The 22,419-nt window shown below is 42.6% G+C and overlaps 1 protein-coding gene across 1 annotated transcript in view; it reads left to right on the top strand.

Moving 5' to 3' along the window:
- The window catches only part of pde8b (phosphodiesterase 8B), a gene marked incomplete at both ends in the record, with an annotated part of 42,108 nt that overhangs the window by 8,775 nt on the left and 10,914 nt on the right, over positions 1 to 22,419 (top strand). The window contains 7 exons of the mRNA XM_079735205.1: positions 5,236 to 5,295; positions 5,525 to 5,582; positions 5,793 to 5,881; positions 6,153 to 6,231; positions 6,797 to 6,928; positions 7,043 to 7,131; positions 22,160 to 22,214. Coding sequence (XP_079591331.1) covers positions 5,236 to 5,295; positions 5,525 to 5,582; positions 5,793 to 5,881; positions 6,153 to 6,231; positions 6,797 to 6,928; positions 7,043 to 7,131; positions 22,160 to 22,214 — 562 coding nt within the window. The remainder of the gene's footprint in view (positions 1 to 5,235; positions 5,296 to 5,524; positions 5,583 to 5,792; positions 5,882 to 6,152; positions 6,232 to 6,796; positions 6,929 to 7,042; positions 7,132 to 22,159; positions 22,215 to 22,419) is intronic.

The following is a 22,419-nucleotide window of genomic DNA, read 5'->3' as shown; positions in this document are numbered from 1 at the left end:
CGCGCTGTATACAAAAATTCAGTCAAGGAGGAAATAGCAGTTGTTAAACCTTTTAGATTGAACAGAAATACTTTTTAATGTACAGTTATTAATTATATTTACCAAGGGGCTGTATTTAAAGCTACAAACGCAACGCAACTCTAACGTTGCCCAGCTGGTGGGGAGGGCAATTACGTCATCAATTGCGTTTCAGGCGTACACACGATCAAAACACGAAACCGTCAGTTTTTATTTAAATCCACCCTGGGACCTGGTTTCAGAAAAGTGCATTTTCGGGCACCGGATCCGCCTGGACGGTCGGCCCAAATGCACAAGACTTATCAGTTTCACCAAAAAACTCTGTGTGGACGGGGCCTCAGTCTCTCAGCAGGAGAAGCTCAGAGCCAGATATAAATACTGCTGGCTCTGGGTTGCCCTTAAGGAATCACAGTTGTTATTTCCTTTCTACGTAGTTTGGGTTTTACCTTGGCTAGCTGTTTCCGTGTTTATAGGAACAGCTGGCCAATGCATAGAGGAACAGTCATGTTCAGAATAAATAGCTGGTGTAATAAGTGTTTATTGATATGTTGATAACTGCTATTAAATGCTGGGAGAGTAAGATCTCAGGTATTGTCTACTCTAATTATATAGAAAAATATTATTCAATTGATGGGGTAACACTTTGGCATTGTCCTGTCATTTATAAGCCTTTAGTTAATGATAAACAACTCATTAACAAACATTAATATACATTGGTAGATGACTGATGGTCATCTACCAAAGGGTCATCTGGTAGCAAACTCCCACTTGCGATGTCCCAAGAGGATTGATTTTGACCTGGCTTGTAATGGCTAATCAACACCACGCTTAGTGGTAAAAAGAAAGGGGTCCTTTAGCACATATTCAGCATGTACAAATGGATTTATTTTTTTGGTCAATGATAAGTTCCTCTTTACCTAATGGGTTAGGTAAAGAGGGGTTAGGTATTAATGTTTTATTAATGATTAGTTAATCATTAACCATAGGTGGGAAGTAACAAAGTACAAAAACCTTGTTCAGAGTATTCAGATATCTGTACTTTACTTGAGTAGTTATTCAACTTTCAAGTACATTTTACTTTTACTCCCTACATTTTAACAACAATTCTGTGCTTTCTACTACTTTCATATTCAAAACAGGCTTGCTAATGTAGTATAAAAGGGGATATATTATGAAAACAACTTTTCCTGAGATTTGGGGTGTTGTTTTGGGTCTCTGGTGCTCCCACACGCCTAAAAACTTTGAAAAAATTCTGTACATGATTTTTTGAGTGAGATGTGCATTTCTGAAAGTTTCAGTCTTATTAAACCTATTTACAACCTGGTCCAAAAAAACAATATAGTCAGTATGTTTAGTTCATATCTCCATGACAACACTGAGGGGGGGTGAATTTTATTTTAGGAGGCTAGTTTTTATTTTATTGGAGGTTAAAATGTATGAATAATTACGGGCGCGGCCTCTTGACAGACAGCTAGCCGCTGACTCTCACTCTCTGTACGTCACCTAGATGGGCGTATCTCCCGCCCCCCATCAATGGGGGGCGGGAGATCAATGCCCTTTTTTGGTTAAAGGAAATGAGGCGGAGTCAAACTATGACGAGTCAAACTAAGATGGCGACGCACATAAACCAAGACAATTGGATGCAGTTGGAATAACTGAGGTCTGCCCGGATGCTACATCCATTTTATATACTATCTATGACCAGCATACTGGGATCGATATTCCATACAAAAATAGATGTCTAATTTATCAGTTTGCCATCTGACTGTCTGGCAGGGAGTCCGGCGGAGCTGCCGGACTGCCGCCGAAGCTCTGGCTGCAGTCCGGCAGCTTCGGTGGGGGAGCTTAGGCGGCAGTCCGGCAGCTCCAGCGGGGGAGCTCGGCAGCAGTCCGGCAGCTCCGGCAGGGGGAGCTCGGTGGCAGCCCGGCAGCTCAGCTCCGGGGGTACAATCCCTTTCCCGCCGGAGCTGCCGGACTGCCGCCAAGCTGCCGAAGCTCTGGCGGCAGTCCGGCAGCTCCATCGGGGGAGCTTTGGCGGCAGCTCCGGCGGGTGGAGCTCGGCGGCAGTCCGGCAGCTCAGCTCCGGGAGTACAATCCCTTTCTCCTCCATGTCGCAGTTCAATATGGACTTCAGTGAGTCAAGGCCAAAGATCCCTTCCCCCAATTCTTCTTAACCAAGGCCAAGATAACCCCCACTACGAGTCTTTACTTGTTTTGGAAGTACCAGAGACGTCAGACGCAGTCTTTATGATTCATAATATCATCCAAGGCGCACATAGCTTTTGGCCGTGATATCAGATATAATATTATATAAATACCTATATATTATATATTATTATATTATAAAATATTACATAGATATAGAGCTCCGGGAGTCCGCAAACGGCAACAACGACTTCTCCTCCATGCTGTGGTTCACTCTGACAGCTCATTGGTCAATGGGCAGCAGCTCATTTGCATTAAAGCTAGACACCAGAAACAGCGCATTCTGAAGGGACTGAAACAGAGGGGAATAGCGGTAGGCGAGATTTCTTTTCCTAAAAGCTATTTCCAGCAAACAGCTTCAAAAACATGTTTTCTGGAACTCATATACTATGTTTACTTGTTGGTAAAACACCATTATATGTCTCATTTAATGCATTTGAGAAGTACTAATATCTCTTTTATTTTGTATCATAGCGCGCAGGGGCGTAGGAATGAGTTTAACATTGGGGGGGACACATATCGGAAACCTGACAGATCCGGTATACTTTTTAGGTGGGTCAAATGCGCCTGTCTCCGATATTGGAGGGGACACGTCCCCTCCGTCACCCCCGGTTCCTACGCCCTTGATAGCGCGCCTTTTCAACATTAAGACAGATTTCACCCTGATTGAATCGGACAATAAAGCAAGCAAAAGATGGTCACTTGGGGTATCCTTCAGTGCATTTCACACACGACAGACATTAAATGACTTAACAGAAAAATGACTTAAAAAACGGAGACGAGAGGGAGCCTTCACAGAGGAATGGCGTCTAGGAGTAGCGAAGTGAGTGAGACTGGACCCGCAAACGACAGAGCGAATCAGAGCAGCAACACAACGTCCACGACCTTATCTAACGGTTTGACGCTCTAGGGACCATGCTTGGCCAATTTGTTGTGTCCTGTGCCCAGGGGCGTAGGAATGAGTTTAACATTGGGGGGGATACATATCGGAAACCTGACAGATCCGTTAATGGTTTGAACAGAAATATGTCATAAATTAACTACACTGAAAAAATTCACAAATATATTTTATTCTACTAAAAAGATACATTTGTAAAGGAAAACACATTTTGAATGGCAGTAATGAACTGATAAATATCAAATCAATTCTTTAATTGCACGCTCAATCATCCAGTTTTTTAGAATAAGAAGCGGTGACAAGACGCTGTGTTGCACTTTCAAAATAAAATAAAATATTTTTCTTCCCCCGGTATAATTTTTAGGTGGGACAAATGCGCCTGTCTCCAATATTGGAGGGGACACGTCCCCCCGGGTTCCTACGCCCTTGCCTGTGCCTAAATGATTTTGGTTATCCTTTAGAGATGATGGCATTCATAACAACAAAGAGTTGAAGGCTTAATTAGACCAGAAGTTCTGTTACTGACACTGACAACTGATTTGCACATTGGAGCAAAGTTAATGTTCATTATTTTCAGTCTATTGTTTATTTTATTAGAAGTTTTATTTCTGAGCCTGTACTTTTCCACTTTTACTTAAGTAAAGAAGTTAAATCAGTACTTTTACGAGTCTTTTTACACAAGTATCTGTACTTGAGTAAAGAATGTGTGTTCGTTGGCCACCGCTGTCATTAACTAAAGCCTTATAAACTACTTCTGACTGAAGGACTACCTTTGTCTTTACTGAGGGATTGATTGAACGTGATGACAGGTTACTATAACACAAATGTTAAATATACCTGAGTGCTATGCCCTTAGACCAGTGGCGGCTGCTGGTCTCAAAGAGGGTAAGCTCATTTTCGGCCTACATCATATAAATTGTCAATTTATTTATATGTATATTCTCCTCTCCGTTCCTTTTCAAGGAAATGCTCTGTGACCCTGTCATACCAACTGTCTTTTCCAGTGACTTTACCATTGTCCTCTCAATGGCCAGCAGAGCTAGGCTGCTTAAACGGCCTTGGCCCATTGTGTTACGGGTGTAGGACTTAAGTCGCTTTAAACAGGAGAAACTCCTTTCTACACCTGCAGATGTAGCTCCAAATGTTGCCACTAATGAGAACAGTTTTTAAAGTTGAGGCATTGCACTGTCCAACTTCATGTCTTTAAGGAACACCAAGAAATCACACAGTTTTCCTCACCCTGCAAGTCCAGATCTGAATACAGGACATGAAGTTCAGACCTCAGGATCCCTGAATCAAAGTGATGGCCAACTAACAAAACAATATTAAACTCGAACATTATCCAATGACCGTCGACCTTCAACGCACTAAAAAAAGCTGTTCTATGCAGCCCCACTGAAGTTGATGGATGCTGAGCTTCAACAGGCAAATGCACTATGACGTTACGAAAATGTATGTGAAGGAAATCGATTTAGTCGACCTGCAATTTCTTCGAGATGGACGTGTTCCAGCAGATTTTTAGTCAATGAAACAGTATATATTTGACCATTTAATTTTAGAAATTTTAGGGGAAGCCGAGCTTCCCTTGCAGTCTTAAAGAAATCGCCACTGCTTCAGACGCACATTCCCAATGTGCTAAAAATACAGCGTTTAGTTTTCCCCAAAGCCCAGCGAAAGATAATCTCTCCTCTTCCAGGGTTCACTCATGTGATGCTTCTCCATCTGCATCACTCCTCCCTCAGCTGTCCTCCCCTGTCGCCTCGCTCTCCTCCCTCAGCGATGCTGCGTGGCAATCTTCATGTTCATCCTATCTCACCCATTCAACATCCTCTCCCCCCATCTCTCCCTTGATTCACTGTCCGGTGCTTCTCCATTTTTTCTGTAAACGCTCTTCAGGCCTGTCGTTTAATGGTGGGCGTTGTTGAGAGGTTGAGAAATCTCTCTGAAATATGAATTATTCATTTATCCACAACCTGAAAGAAAGCAAAACAATTGTAACTGTTATAATTCATAATTTCGGTTCATCAGTTTTTCCTCAATGCAACAAAAATAAAACGATGGAAACCTTAAGTTTCCACCTGTTCTTACGGATCTTTCCCTGTTCTGTCCTTCAGGTTAATCCGTGCCACTAAGCCTTCAGAAAACACGGTCATAGTAGCTGTGGTGCCCCAGAAGTAGGTGTGCTTTAACTACATAATAACACTATAGAATACGCAACCTTATTAACCAGGTTGTGACTGTGTTGTGATTCATGAATACTTGAAGAGCTACTTATGCTCTATGCCCATATGTTTGGGCAATGATATTAAGTCAGTGTGTTACTCATGACTATAGATACACATATCCATATCCACATGATGCTGATGTGTTGTGTAACCTGTGTGTTTGTTTTGTGTTGTTTAGTCCCCCAGACCAGGAGGAACCCTCTGTCTTACCGCTCCTCTGTGCAGGGTTCAGCCGAGTATGTCCACTAAATGAAACGATAGTCCTCTTGACCATCAATCGCATTGCAACTGCAACCTCTGCACACTGCTGGAGCAAACTTTCTTTTTACACACCCAGCGGCTGATTAGCTTTTATGTTATATAGCGTTATATGTCTGTGTGTAATGAGAGAATGTTTTACCGAAGCTATTTTCAAGCCGTGTGGCCGCGGTGTGTTGTCCTCCTAGCGCTTCGTGGAGAGCAGCAGTGTGGCAACGTGCTACAACGAACTGCTCCAGATGCAGCACGGCGAGGTGCGCTGCCACTTCAAACTCAGGTACGCAGTGCGACTGCGGACCGCGCCCGCAGGGGTCAGCGCCTCGAGGGAGGGATCAACAAAGGTTTAGGGGGTGCCCCCGGTGGCTCACTGGGTAGAGCGCCAACCAATTAGGCCCAGTCCTTACTGCAGCAACCCTGGTTCGATTCCTGCCCGTGGTCCTTTGCTGCATGTCCTTCCCTCTCTCTCCTATACATTCCTGTCTATCTCACTCTATTATAAAGCATAAAAATGCATTAAAAAATAAGCATTTCTTTGTGGTTGTCGGCAGGGCCTGTAACTCAGCGTTCACAGCGCTTGAGCAGTGTGGCGAGGCAGTGGAGATCAGCAGCGAGAACCACATCATACAGGTGAGGAGCACACTATCGCACCAGCGCAAACACAAAACACTTGGGAGTACTGGGATCAAATTAGAATAGGTGTTTATTAGTTCAGCCTGAAACCCAACGTTTGAGCCAGTGTCTGTTGACTATCTGAATGCATTTCTCTGTCACACGTCTGGTAGATATGTTTTTATTAAGGGGCGGAGCTACATTCCTGTTTGGGCCATCGCTGCCTCTGCTCACTACAATCAGATTGTGGGTTGGGGTTCAGCAAGAATGTTTGATTGACGTTAACATGGTAACCTCAAATGACCAATCTCAGCTTGAGTTTTTCCCATAGAAAGGGGAGAACCCTATGAGTCCATATTTAGACTTTGGGCATTGATTATTTACCAACTGCGTCACTTTCCATCTACAATGAGTTGTTTTGGGTTTGGTGTCCCATCATCACAGTTCTAGTCTGAAAAGATTTAACAGGCTATATATTACTAGAAAAGGTACTTCTCCTCCAGTGATCCTTGCCTCCAAGTAGCATAGCGACTCTCCCCCTTCCCGACCTAAACAGCCTCCATACTGGTCTTATCTCCCTCAGTACGTGAACCCGGCGTTGGAGCGCCTGATGGGCTACCAGCAGGGGGAGCTGGTGGGGAAAGAGCTGCCCAAAAGTGACAAGAACCGGGCGGAACTCTTGGACACCATCAACAACTGCATCAACAAAGGAAAGGTCTGGGGCTTCTGCTTCTCCTATCAGCTTACTCAAACGTTGGGATCACGTTGTCTCCAGGTGGCAGGAAGGTTTGCAGTGGTTTGATTGGTTGTTTGTGTTTTGTCTGTGGAGGAATGGCAGGGCGTCTACTATGCACAGAGGAAGACCGGAGACAGCATGAAGCAACATGTGAAGATCACACCGGTCACCGGCCAAGGAGGGTGAGGCTGCCTTCCTATTGGTCCGTTACCAGTGTTGGTGGTTACCTTTAAAACTAACTTGTTACATTACAAGATTACTTCCATTAATAAGTAACTTGTTACTATACAATATTACTGCCATTAAAAGTAACTTGTTACATTACATGATTACTTACCTTAATAAGTAACTTGTTACTATACAAGATTACTGCCATTAAAGGTCCCATGGCATGCTACTTTATGGATGCTTATATATAGGTGTTAGTGGGCCCTTAATACAGTATCTGCCATTACAGCCACTATGAGCCAGTCTCACAATGAGCTTTCCACGTTTTTTAGAGACTTTTCGAGGGTGGGGGTGTGGCCCTGCTTGCGGCCACGGTACCATGCGCTAGTGTTTGTACAGTGGATGTATCGCAATGGCTCGGATTCATAATATCATCTGGAGGCGCACAAAGTTTTTGGCCGTGGTCTTGAAATATTCTAGAACAGTCCGGGTGCTCCGGCGGGAGTCCTGGAGCTCTATATCTAAATAATATAATATAATATATAGATATCTATATAATACAATATATATTATCGCGGCCAAAAGCTGTGTGCACCTCCGGATGATACTATGAATCTCAAACGACTGCGTTAGCTTCTCTGACGTCTCTGGTTCTTCCACGTCAATCTGAAGCACAGACTGAGCGGCGACATGGAGGAGGCAAAAAAGGGATTGTTGCTGTTTGCGGACTCCCGGTACTTCCACAATGAGACTCGTAGTGGGGGTTATCTCGGCCATGTTTGAGAAGGAATTGGGGTCAAGGAACTTTGGCTTTGACTAGCTGAAGTCCAGATTGAACAATGATATGGAGGAGAAAGGGATTGTTGCCTGCGATCGTTGCTCGGGACTGTCTCCCACGTGAGCCCCGCTGCCGGTGCCCCCCGCCGCCGCCCGGCAGCGGGGCTCAGGTGGGAGACAATCCCGAGCAACAATCCCTTTCTCCTGCATGTCGCGGTTCAATCTTGACCTCAGCTAGTCAAAGCCAAAGTTCCTTCCCCCCCAATTCCTTCTCAACCATGGCCGAGATAACCCCCACAACAAGTCTTGTTGTGGAAGTACCAGAGACGTCAGAGAACCCGACGCAGTCTAGTCTTTTCACCAAATGGGAGCTTTACGCAAACCTTACCTTATGTTTCATGTTATGCGCCATAATACTAACAGCAGAAAGGAACACACATGTGCCGCTCGCACGGTCGTAGCTCATTGTCTCATTGGCGGGCCAAATTCTCTGGGCGGGCAAAGCAGAGAAAGGGGAGGTAACAAATTTCTGTATGACAACATACAGGGAAAATTCCAAATCTGCGTGCCTGAGCTTTGATTTTTCAAAGGCAGAGCAGGATACCTAGTGCTTGTTTTACACCTAACGCCATTTCTAGCTACTGGGAGACCATAGGCAGGCTAGGGGAACTCATATTAATGTTAGAAAACCTCCAAAAGTGAAATTTTCATGCCATGGGACCTTTATAGTGTAATTCTTAACCCAGGGTCTTTGTTTTGGCATGAAAACCCATCAAATAAGCCCTCCAGATACGTTTTTCATTGAAAATCGAGTATTAGAGTTTGCCCGGCGCAATGTTTGGCGTCCATGTTATTGGCTTGGGGCATTGAGTTTCGCTACCAAATCGGCATTTTTGAACCACTCATATTGTTAAAAATAGCACCAAACTTCTGCAGTAGCATGACTAGGGTCCCTACACATAAAACGAAGCACAAACAACTTAGTTTGCAACCTCAGAGTTTATTTAAAAAGACAGTTTAACAAGCATCACCGGTAGGTCTGTGTTTACAGGAAGTCCACACAAGTCGATTGCCGAATGCGCCGGAGTTCAGTTCAAGAAGGAAAGTTTTGGATAATTGATATTTATAAATAATATATAGCAAGTGTTGACACATAAATTAAAGGACTTGCATATGTAAGTTACAGTTGCAAAATAGTTGTTCGCTACAATCAAGCATGGCATGTTGTTGAAAGAAGACGCACTGCACACGTGATTGACGCTTAGATTGACCGAATGCGCCGGAGTTCAGTTCAAGGAGGAAAGTTTTTGAATTTATAATTAATATAATTTATATTTACAAAAATATATAGCAAGTGTTGACACGTAAATTAAAGGACTTGCATATGTAGGTTACAGTTACAAAATATTTGTTTGCTATAATCCAGCATGGCACGTTGTTGACAGAAGACGCACCGCACACGTGATTAACGCATATCTTGCATCCGGCGCAATTGACTTAATCACTGGCGCATGTGTCATTGCTAGTTTGCAAGTGGCGCAGAGCGTTCTTTTCCCTCCTGCGCCACGCGTTGGTAAATTAGGGAATGATCTTGCGCCCCAAGGGTGGTTCGGCGAAAGGAGGAGGCGTGTTCTGGCGCAAACGTTCCCTGGTGCTATTTTTCAATTTCAAAAACCACTTGTGCCATAAACCAGGAAATACCTGGTTTAAAGTCAGTGCCGCGTTGTTCAGATGCTATTTTAAGGGCGCATGCATAATGTTGCTTGTGCACCTCGCGCATACACTTTGCTTCTCTCATCTACCTAGCCACACATTCTTGGTAAATTATTTGGGAAAGAACAGCTGATACAGCGGTAATAAGTTGTACTTTTAAATCAATGCATCTGCAAACACTGTACAGCAAACACATATTTTCTTGACACAGACATCGTGTACATGCCCATAACTTTTAGGATTGATGAGTATTTGATCGTGTGAAAACATTGTTTTACCGCGAGTGAGTGTTAAAAAGAATGAATGAATGCGGGCGCGCGTGTGTGTATGTGTAAAAGAATTAATGAATGCGGGCGCGCGTGTGTGCGTTGATCTGTTTAAACACAGGCAAACTAAACACGTAACGCATAATACAGTCCATGGCAATGTATATTAACGGGGGGACACATGCATATTAAGAACACAAGTCGATAATGATAATGCACACACTACTGGACTGGACTCAGTATAGGACTCAGTATTTCTGAAGTTGTGGAAGAAAACCTTATTCCATGTGTGAATTAGGCCATATTATTTGGCCATAAACTGAGCCATTTGAAGTTTGAAATTCATGTGCATCTGTCTCATCAGAGACTGTAGACGCGCTGTCAAAATATCAACTTGTCATATTCAAATGCACTCATGGCTCTTAAAGGGGAGCTTGCACTCTCATTGGTTTACTGCACGTTAAGCCCAAACCACACCTACGGGTAATAAGGCTACTTCAGACCAACCCTTTTTAGATTTGTACCGGGCGCAAGAGTCATTTTTGCGCCGGTAAACTAGCGACATCGCCATAGAACCGCCCACAAAGCTACTTGCGCTTGGCGCTTCTCACTTGCGTTTCAGACCGTTAAAGTAGGGCCCATAGAGTGAAGGAAAGCTCAAGCACCGGAGAAGACGACCCATCTACAGCTTGAAGTCAAGAGAGAGAGATGGTTCGTGTTTGTGTTTTCCCCGGCTGCGGAAAACAAATGAAAAGTTACACCCCAGAAACTTTTCATAGACTGCCATCGCGGTACAATGACCGATCTCTGGTAGACCAGTGGCTTATTGTTTTGAATATGGACATTGAGACGCCAATCGAAATGCTGATGCAGAAGGATCACCGTGTCTGCAGTGCTCATTTCGATAAGGCCGACTTCATCATTCCTAAAAGAGCTGCTGACCCAAAGAACCCAAAGAAAGTGTCATTGAAGAAGAATGCTATTCCACGAGTGAAGCAAGTGGCTACGGATAGACTTGAGATAAAGTGGTTTGCTTATTTGTCGTGTTATATATGATTGTTCACAATTGGTATGGGGGAGGATGCGTCAGGAAACAAAGTTATAAGTCCTAAAAGCCCTAATCTCATTCGAGAAAGTGAAAGCTGATCTTGTGAGTTGTCCAGGTGGGCCAACCTCGATTAATTGTGTATAAGGAGTTGTGGTGGGAATTTTCAGACCACGTCAATCGTTTTCTGTGTAAACCGTGTAGAATAAAGAGTCATCCGAATGTTTAACAATTGTGTATTACAACAAACAATCTTGTATCTGATGATGGAAAATCGGAACTGTAAAATGCTGAAAGCTTAGTATGCAGCATTTGTCTTTAAGCAACGTAAACTGATCTTACTCTGCTGTTACCGATGGGATCAACATGTAGGTGTAACCCAGGTTAACTGACCTAAACAAATAGAAGGTTAAACACAATAATAAATGTAGTGGGATGTGGGAATCTAATATAGCATGTTGTATTAAGTTAACTACAATTTAAAAACTATAAACATGGCGATAATGTAGAAACCTTTATTGTTGTTATATTGTACCTTTGTGATAATATAATTGGTGTAATACCCCTTTAGTGAGTGCAACCTTAGACAACCAATCAAAACGGTGTAGCGTCACTTGCGAGTGAGTGAGCGAAAAAAAAAAAATGAAAAAAACAGAATGTGGCAGTTTGCTGCAGAAAAGACTAGCAACACAGACAGAAAACTGAGTAAAAAAGAGGAGAAAACAAGAGTTAAAAGAGGATAACGAAAAGCGAAAACAAAGCAAGGTTTTAAAGAGCCTTAAGCCCCACTTTTCACTTTCTTTTTGAAGTATTTTGGATTACTTTTTTTATCTTTCTTTTGGAGGATTTTGTGTTACTTTTTTCTATGCCACGGGACTCTGTGTTGTTATTCGTTGGACGACTCGGACGGTTTTTTTATGAGGAGGAGATCGGTTGGTAGAACACAGCCGAGGAAAACAAGATGGCGAGCTACCTGTAGAAGATATCATCGCGAGCTGTAGCACTTCATGCTGCAGGACCACACTCCTGTTTCTTGGATAACTGAGGAGTGTGGTAAGACAAATTAACTTTCCAAAAGTGGCTGCAACATGCAGTGGAGCTTCAACTGAAGTGAAGGATTTAACAAAAGGACTGATTAGATACTATGTTTGAAATTGAAGTCTATTGATCCCAGATAATGCTGGTGTAGTTTTCTTTTTTCCCTCTACTTCATGCAATAAGTTGTATTTTATTTTATTTGCATTTATTTTGTTTATTGGGTATTACAATTGCAGCTCTGGGTATTTGGTGTTTAAAGTAAATACAAAATAGTACTAAAATCTCAAATTTGCACCACTTAGATACAATTAAAGTTTAAATTGAGTCAACTAAAAAGACAATAATAATTCAAATAGCAACTTAAAGGTGCAAAGTTGGAAATATTTTTATTGACCCAAATAGGTGTAAATCAACCCAAAGTGAAAAAAAAGAGGGAAAATACTTTTATTTTTATACTTATTTGATTTATTCTATTTTTCATGGTTTATATGCCGAATGATGTATGGATTCACCATTTTTTTGCTACATTAATGAACCACCGTTCAAACTTACCTCTTAGTATTGGTGTGTCATTACTAACTTACAGTCACATACTGCTCCTTAGAACCTATAATCTAACCCTAGTTACTTGTAATGATTTACAGTGCTACAATTTTGGCGAGCTAGCCAGGAGGCTAATTAGTTTAGCATAAAGGAGCCATAGAACTTTCTGAAAACCGTTGTAGACTACTTTAACCAAAGTGGATATCTTAGAGTCACCAAAGACTGATAAAATTAGTTCAAAACTGTAGCATTGAAAAAACAAAATACATACAGAAAATACAGAAAAAATGGAACTTTGTAACAGATATGACCTGAGAGGTCCAAATTGCCTCTATGTAACTGGTATTGATGATTGATACACAGTAAACGAAATCACAGACGTCTTTAAAGTTGATGGAGACATTGCAAAGGCTGTTAAAATCCCAGACGAGCCAGAGCAACCTGCAGGAAGAGCATTAATAGAGTATGTTTCAGATAGAGCAATCTCGAGACTAAACCCTGCCACTGTTAGTAACTTACCAAGCCCAAGAGAGGACCATTCGAGAAATATGTCAGGATGAGCTTGGCAGGGAGTTAGCACAAAGATACTTAAGTGAACTGCAAGCTTTGCATGGCCACAGTAAAGCAGGCTATTCAACCTACTTCAGGGTGAGCTTCAAACCCTCCAGTCTGACAGAAGTCCTGCCAAGACAAATGAGGCACATTTGCCTCCAAGGCAGCAAAGCCCTAGCCCTTTCACTGAACCCCAGACTAATGATAGTCAGTATGGAACCATGGGTTCTACACATAACCCAACGTGTATGACTGACGATCTAGTCCAAGATAACAATCAACATGAAAATTCAGGGAGACGTCTAGCTAGTATCTCACCTGACGTCCCTCCCTCAATCAGATCCATTAACCCTCCACTCATTGATGAGAGCATGTTTAACCCTCCACACATTCAAAAAGTAGTGGTTGAACACATAATGCGCAGTGAGACAAAGCCACCCAGCTACAGTCAGAGCAGAATACGAACATTCTCCGGCAAGTCTCCTAAACCAAATGGTGAAGTTGATTACGAAGCGTACACAAGTTGAGCTTTTCCTTGGTGACACCTCAGTCTCTGAAAATCAAAAGCTAAGGAGGATATTGGAGAGTCAACTTAGCCCTGCTACTGAAATTGTTAAGCCCCTTGGCACTGGTTCACCCCTCCGTTCATATCTTGATCAGCTTGAAGCTGCTTTTGGAGTGGTAGAAGATGACGAGGAGCTTTTTGCCACCTTCTTGAGCGCCAATCAGAACACTGGAGAAAAACCCTCTATGTACTTGAACAGGCTTAATGTTTTTCTGTCCAAGGCAATTCTGAGAGGGGGAGTCGACGTCAAAGATTCAAACAAACATCTACTTTGACAGTTCTGCAGAGGTTGCTGGGACCAAAGCTTGATTGAAAGTCTTCAGCTTGAACATCATAAGTGTAGCCCACCTCCTTTTCTGAGTTGCTCCTTCTGCTCAGGGCAGAGGAAGATTGACGCTCTGCAAAACTTGAAAGAATGAAAAAACAAATGCAAAAGCTGTTTCACACATGCACTCAGTCTTTGACATGCCAAGCTATGATCCTGATCCAGATGTTGCTATTCCAAAGAAATAAGACAACACACAAAAGTTGGAGAAAGAGGTTGCTGAGCTAAGAATACAAGTAGCATCACTGATACAGAAAGCTAAATGTGAATCAAGAAAAACTGACACCAACAGCAGCCCCATTAGAGACCAAAGCTATGCAAAGGGTGACTTATTGCATCTTATTGCAAGCTCAGTAAACCCCCACCCAGTCGCAAAGGCTTCTAGCTATCCAAAGCCATGGTTCTGCTTCCAATGTGGCCAGGAGGGTCACATAGCGGTTAACTGTGATAATGAACAAAACCCGGCTCTTGTCCGCAAAAAGAACTCTGAACTCAGATTCAGGCGTGATAAATATCAATCAAAACAGGAAGCTCCCCAGCAGGCTTTAAACTTCTAGAAGCTCCTGCTGTGGGACAACAGGGAGCTGATAACAAAGATTTGACGAGTCCCATGATAATGACACATACCTCGCGTAAGAAACCCAGACTCCTAAGATCAGACAGCAAAGCCAACTCTAACTTACCTGATGGTCTTATTGGTCCGCGCTATGCTGCAACAGTTTTAATCGAAGGTGTACAGTGTGAGTCCATCTTAGACACAGCGTCACAGGTCACGACCATCTCTGAAAGATTCCTTGCCTCATATCTGTCATCCTTGCCCATACAACCCATTCAGAGTCTGCTTGAAATTGAAGGTGCTGGAGGGCAAACTGTACCTTACCACGGCTATGTTGAAGTTAGTCTTACTTTTCCTGATACTGTCACTGGAACCAAAGAGGAGTTAAGAGCCTTAGCCCTGATTGTTCCTGAATGCCTCTTTAACAGTCAAACACCTGTGTTAGTTGGCACAAATGTTTTAATACAGCTATACCAGCATGCTGTAGAGCACAAAGGACCCAAGTTCTTAAAGAGGTCAGACCACTATGCATTACTCCTCCAGCATGTAGGCCACAGCAACAGGATTGAAAGCAAACCTTGTCGTGTTAGGTTGCATGGGAAAAGCCCTGTCTCCATCCCTCCCAAACAGAGAGTTCAGATCTTCGGGGATGTGAGAGTAGGCAAGACAAATCCCAACACCTCTTTTGTCCTTGAGCCACCTGAGTCTTCCTCACTGCCTGGTGGTTTAATGCTTGAATGTGCTCTTTTTAACATTTCCTGCAAAGCTGCCAGCAAGATTCCTGTCTTCATCAGAAACATGACAGACCATAATGTCACCTTGCAGCCAAGACATGTCATCGGCGAAAACCCCTTTCAAAGACAGACCCAGACCTATACACCCAAGTGACAGAGAAGCTGTCAAACAACTCTTGAGAGAGATTTTTGAAGCTGGTATAATCAGAGAATCTGAAAGTCCTTTTGCTTCTCCAATTGTCTTAGTCAAGAAGAAGAATGGACAGATAAGACTCTGTGTTGACTACAGAAAACTAAATACACGTACCATTAAAGATGCTTATGCTCTACCTAACATCGAGGAGACATTCTAAGCGCTTAGTGGTGCAAAATGGTTCTCTGTGATGGACCTAAAATCTGGTTACTACCAGGTCGAAATGGCAGAAGAAGACAAGTACAAGACTGCGTTCATATGTCCCCTAGGCTTCTGGGAGTTCAACAGAATGCCTCAAGGCATAACAAATGCTCCCTCTACTTGTCAACGCCTAATGGAAAAGTGCGTTGGGGACTTACACATGAACGAAGTGCTTGTGTTTTTGGATGATCTTATAGTCTTCTCTGAGACTCTTGAAGAGCATGAGGCCCAGCTCATGAGAGTGTTGCAGCACCTCAAAGACTATGGTCTCAAGTTATCGCCTGAGAAGTGTCACTTCTTCAAGTCCTCAGTGAAGTATCTTGGCCGTGTTGTGGATGCTCAAGGTGTTCACACTGACACTGACTCCAGATAAGATCTCAGCTTTGAAAACCTAGCCTTGTCCTACAAACAGAGAAGAACTTGAAAAGTTTTTGGGCTTTGCAGGCTATTACCGGCGCTTCGTTGAAGGCTACTCCAAGATAGCCAAGCCCTTAAATGCTCTTAAAGCTGGATATCATAATCCTCGTAAAAGAGGAAAGATATACAAAATACCCTGTCCCAAGGGCCCTGTGAACTCTCGGGTACCTTTTGGTGATGAGTGGAACACTGAATGCAACCTTGCCTTTAAAACCCTTGTTGAGAGGTTAACATCCTCACCAATCCTTGCATTCGCAGACCCCAAGCTCTCCTATGTATTGCACACCGATGCTAGCGGAGAGGGTCTTGGTGCTGCTCTTTATCAAGAACAAGGCGGGAAGCTTAAGGTGATAGCCTATGCTAGCCGTGGGCTATCCAAGAGTGAAATAAACTACCCGACACACAAGTTGGAATACTTGGCATTGAAGTGTGCAGTCTGCGAGAAGTTCAACGACTATCTATATGGTTCAGAGTTTATGGTTCTTACTGACATAACCCGCTCACTTACGTTCTCACTTCTGCCAAATTGGATGCTGCAGGACACCGCTGGTTAGCGGCTTTGTCAACTTACAACTTCAGCATAAAATATCGAGCAGGCCTTGCAAACACAGATGCTGACGGTTTGTCCAGACGACCTCATGGTCCACCACAAGAGGATGATGCTTTTATTAGAGAACGAGAAAGAATCGAAGGTTTCAAACAACACATCTTGAATGAGGAAGCTGAAGTGGTTTCCAGCGAGGTGGTCTCTGCTCTCTGTCAGCGTCACTGTATACGTTCAAGTCTGGATGAGTCTGAGTTTCCCTGTCTGGCTGAACCCTTGGCCCTGGATGCCTCAGTTATACCAGACTGTTTCACCAATCCTGGACAAGACACCATACCTGGCAGGAAAAAGGAAGACTGGTACAGATTTCAGAGGGAAGATCCAATTCTCAACAAGGTCATTTCTTTTCTTGAAGCAGTACATAAGCCAAACTTCAAACAGTCGAGCTGTGAGCTGCCTGAGGTCAGACTACCTCTTAGAGAGTGGAACAAGCTTCTATTCAAAGATGGGGTGCTATATAGGAAATGCCTTGACCATGGTCAGGAAATCCACCAGCTTGTCCTTCCCCAGCAGTTTAGAGACCGTGCTTTAAAGGGCATACATGAAGAAGTTGGCCATCTAGGGGCTGAACGTGCCCTCAGCCTTGCACGTGCCAGATTTTATTGTCCATTGAAGAGAAATGTCAAACATGTGAAAGGTGCTTCAGGAGGAAAGCAACCCCACAAAAAGCAGCACCTATGCAGAACATACCTACGACCTATCCGCTAGAACTGGTGTGCATGGACTTCCTGTCGATAGAGCCTGACAATCGTGATACAAGAAACGTCCTGGTCATTACAGATCACTTCACGAAATTCGCAATAGCGATACCAACCAGAGACCAATGGCAAAGAATACTGCCGAGGCACTGTGGGAAAACCTTATAGCCCCTTATAGTTTCCCCAGCCGCCTCCACAGCGTCCAAGGGAGAAACTTTTAATCCCACACCATAAAGGAATTATGTTTTCTCATTGGAGCGGAAAAGTTGTGCACAACACCGTATCACCCTCAAGGGAACCCTGTTGAACGATTCAATCGCACACTCTTGAGTATGCTTGGAACCCTGGAGGAGAAAGATAAACATCATTGGAGAGATTATGTAAAGCCACCTGTACATGCGTACAATTGCACACGAAATGACACTACTGGTTACTCACCGTACGATACGTACATAAACTGGCAGACAGATGGGAGCGCACAATCTATGTTGTGGTGAAGAGGATCAATGAGGGACCAGTCTATGTTGTTAAGCCTGAGAGAGGCAGTGGTCCACACCGAACAGTACATAGAGATCTTCTTCTTCCCTGTGGTTTTCTACCCGTGGATGCAGCTCCAGAAGAGGAAAGGGACACAAAAAAGTCCACAAGGAGAAAACTGAGAAGCAGGAAGGGTTCAGACCCAGAAATGGATCAGAATGATCATGAGGATGACATGAGTGAGGAGGAAGAGAAAAGCTATGGTTTCGAGAGTCTTAGGGGTGACAACAAAACCTCCCATCATGCAACTTGCAGGAGATGGACAATTTAGACAGCCTCCAGCTGATCTCAACTCTCAGGTCAATTAATTCACTCCTCAAGTCCCCAGAATCTCGCCTGAAGAGGTGCAATCCGACCTTCCGGTCAATGTGCATGAGTCAGTCATTGAAATGGAGAATCATGCAGATAACTATCCTGCAACGTCCCCTGACCATGTTATCATAGACATCCCTGAGCCTGACATGCAAAAACCCCCTTCACAACCTGAAGAGCAGCCCCCAGAGCCTACAGAGCAGGCACAGGATAAACCTGAATCAGAGCAGAGTCGTGATGTTCAGTCAACACATGCAGCTTTGTCTGAAAGTGAACCTGATGAACCCAGACGCTCTACCAGAGATAGACATCCGCCCCACAAATTTACTTATGAAGAGCTACGGAAGCCACTTATTCTTGCTTTTAGTTCTCTCTTTGAAAAACTACATTTTTCCCAAAGTTTGGGCACATCTATTTCTGATTCATTTGTAGAGCCTTGATTTACACAGCTACTGAATTCAAGATAGTATAGCCGACTTTAACTATGCAAAGGGACTTGCATAGAGTCATGGGGGGAGATTATAACCCAGGTTAAATGACCTAAACAAATAAAAGGTTAAACACAATAATAAATGTATTGTGGGAATCTAATATAGCATGTTGTATTAAGTGAACTACAATTTAAAAACTATAAACATGGCTATAATGTAAAAACCTTTATTACCGTATTTTCCGCACTATAAGGCGCACTTAAAAGCCGGTCATTTTCTCAAAAAACGACAGTGCGCTTTATAATCCGGAGCGCCTTATATATGGATCAATTGGTTAATTGGTTGATCCATACTGGTTGTAAACGGCGCTCTGTCAAAATGTTTCAGTATGAAAAACCAATAAAAACAATTTAATAATAATAAAATTGATATACAGATATTCCTCCACTATTAGGAAGGTCACACTATACGATCACAGAGCCAGGAAATCGGGCGGAAGACTGGCCACACTACAAGATTCGAGGGTGCGATGCTCTACTTTGTATCATTCACGTTTGCAAGATATTTAAAAAATCTAAGGTTTGGAACTGCGTAATTGTGTTTTACTTTTTTGTCATAAAGGTTCCAGTTTTATATCTGCTAAATGCAGCAACTCGTCCTCACAGTTGCGTTGCGCGTGACGAGCTATACAATTAGCACAGCTCCATCTAGTGGATGCATAACGCATCCCCAGTCAAACGTTTGACTGCAGTATCTTCTATGATATGCGCCTTACAATCCGGTGCGCCCTATTTATGAAAAATGTTCTAAAATAGGTCATTCATTGAAGGTGCGCCTTATAATCCGGTGTGCGTTATAGTGCGGGAAATACGGTACTTTTCACTTTCTTTTTGGAGTATTTTGGATTACCTTTTTTATCTTTCTCTTGGAGGATTTTTGTGTTACTTTTTTCTATGCCACGGGATTCTGTGTTGTTATTCGTTGGAGGAGTCGGACGGTTTTTTTATGAGGAGGAGATCGGTTGGTGGAACACAACCTAGGAAAACAAGATGGCGAGCTACCTGTAGAAGATATCATCGCGAGCTGTAGCACTTCATGCTGCAGGACCACACTCCTGTTTCTTGGATAACTGAGGAGTGTGGTAAGACAAATTAACTTTCCAAAAGTGGCTGCAACATGCAGTGGAGCTTCAACTGAAGTGAAGGATTTAACAAAAGGACTGATTAGATACTATGTTTGAAATTGAAGTGTATTGATCCCAGATAATGCCGTGGTAGTTTTCTTTTTTTTCCCTCTACTTCATGCACTAAGTTGTATTTTATTTTATTTGCATTTATTTTGTTTATTGGGTATTACAGTTGCAACTCTGGGTATTTGGTGTTTAAAGTAAATACAAAATAGTACTAAAATCCCAAATTTGAACAACTTAGATACAATTAAAGTTTAAATTGAGTCAACTAAAAAGACAATAATAATTCAAATAGCAACTTAAAGGTGCAAAGTTGGAAATATTTTTATTGACCTAAATAGGTGTAAATCAACCCAAAGTGAAACAAAAGAGGAGAAATACTTTTCTTTTTTTACTTATTTGATTTATTCTATTTTTCATGGTTTATATTCCGAATGATGTATGGATTCACCATTTTTTTTGCTACATAAATGAACCACAGTTCAAACTTACCTCTCAGTCTTGGTGTGTCATTACAGTCACATACTGCTCCTTAGAACCTAGAATCTAACCCTAGTTACTTGTAATGATTTACAGTGCTACATAGGCTACTTCATTCAACTCTTACAACCATTCAGCCCCCTTTTTTTGACACCTCGAGGAGCTTCAATCGATAGATTACCATTTGGTTAACCAAATGCTTTAGTAGTATTGGGGGGCAATGCTGCCCTTCAATGGCAATAAAAACTCCTGGCTTTAGCCAATGCATTGGACTTCTCCTTGCGACGTTTGTTGTATGTTATTGTACCGTTATTACACGGTACAATATATTTACACGGTACATATATTTGTGTTAGTACACAAATATATATTTGTGTTAGTACACAAATATATGACCACAATTGTTAAACGTTCGGATGACTCTTCCTATTGTTAAACGTTCGGATGACTCTTCCTACTCTTCCTCCTCCACACAAATTGTGAAAAATCATATAACACGACAAATAAGCCAACAACTTTAAGTCTATCCGTAGCCACTTGCTGCGTTCTTCTTCAATGACACTTTCTTTGGGTTCTTTGGGTCAGCAGCTCTTTTTAGGAATGATGAAGTCGGCCTTATCGAAATGAGCACTGCAGACACGGTGATCCGTCTGCATCAGTTTCGCGATTGGCGTCTCAATGTCCATATTCAAAACAATAAGCCACTGGTCTACCAGAGATCGGTCATTGAAAGTTTTTTTTATGGAAAGTTTCTGGGGTGTAACTTTTCATTTGTTTTCCGCAGCCGGGGAAAACACAAAAATGAACCATCTCTCTCTCTTGACTTCAAGCTGTAGATGGGTCGTATTCTCCGGTGCTTGAGCTGTCCTTCACTCTATGCGTTAATCACGTGTGCAGTGCTACTTCTGTCAACAACGTGCCATGCTTGATTGTAGCGAACAAATATTTTGTAACTGTAACCTACATATGCAAGTCCTTTAATTTATGTGTCAACACTTGCTATATATTATTTATAAATATAAATTATATAAATTATAAATTCCAAAACTTTCCTCCTTGAACTGAACTCCGGCGCATTCGGTCACTCTATGCGTCATTCACGTGTGCAGTGCGTCTTCTGTCAACAACGTGCCATGCTTGATTGTAGCGAACAAATATTTTGTAACTGTAACTTACATATGCAAGTCCTTTAATTTGCGTGTCAACACTTGCTATATATTATTTATAAATATGTTATATAAATTATAAATTCCAAAACTTTCCTCCTTTTGAACTGAACTCCGGCGCATTCGGCAATCGACTTGTGTGGACTTCCTGTAAACACAGACCTACCGGTAATGCTTGTTAAACTGTCTTTTTAAATAAACTCCGGGCTTGCAAACTAAGTTGTTGCTGCTTCGTTTTATGTGCAGGGACCCTAGTCATGCTACTAGAGAGGTTTGGTGCTATTTTTAGCAATATTAGTGGTTCAAAAATGCCGAGCAAAACTCAATGCCCCAAGCCAATAACATTGCGCCGGGCAAACTCTTAATACTCGATTTTCAATGAAAAAGGTATCTGGAGGGCTTATTTGATGGGTTTTCATGCCAAAACAATGACCCTGGGTTCAATTTACGCCGGAATTACACTTTGAAAGTAACTTGTTACATTACAAGATTACTGCCATTTCTGCGTTACCAAAAATGAAAACATCTTTCTTATTACTTGCGATTTCATATTGTCCAGAGGGGTGGTAGGCCACTGTAGGTCTACCTTTAATAGATAGCCTCTACCGGACCACCACAGCCTGTCATCAAAAAAGTAACCTGGATTCTCTAACACGTTACTTTGTAGTCACTGAAAATGTATTGTATTGTTTGATTGCAGGAAGATAAGACATTTTGTAGCTATCAAGAAGGCCTATGGTGACAACAACAAGCAGGTTAGTTAATATCTGAGTATTGTTTGGATGGTTCTCTATTTGGATAGTCCCCACTAACATGGAACCAGTGCTGTAAGTCTGCACGCCCAACCAAGGGTACCGAGGTGTGTGGGCTGAGGTGGATCAAGCAGTGGACTTTAATGGAACATGTCCGACCCCAAGTGGAGTGTTCTTATCTTTAAGGCTATCAGAGAATTGAGAGACG

The sequence above is a fragment of the Pollachius pollachius genome (assembly GCF_949987615.1).
Source record: "Pollachius pollachius genome assembly, chromosome: 4".
NCBI classification, from domain to species: domain Eukaryota; kingdom Metazoa; phylum Chordata; class Actinopteri; order Gadiformes; family Gadidae; genus Pollachius; species Pollachius pollachius.
Note: the sequence above shows the minus strand (reverse complement) of the source record. Positions and strands in the feature narration are given on the sequence as shown.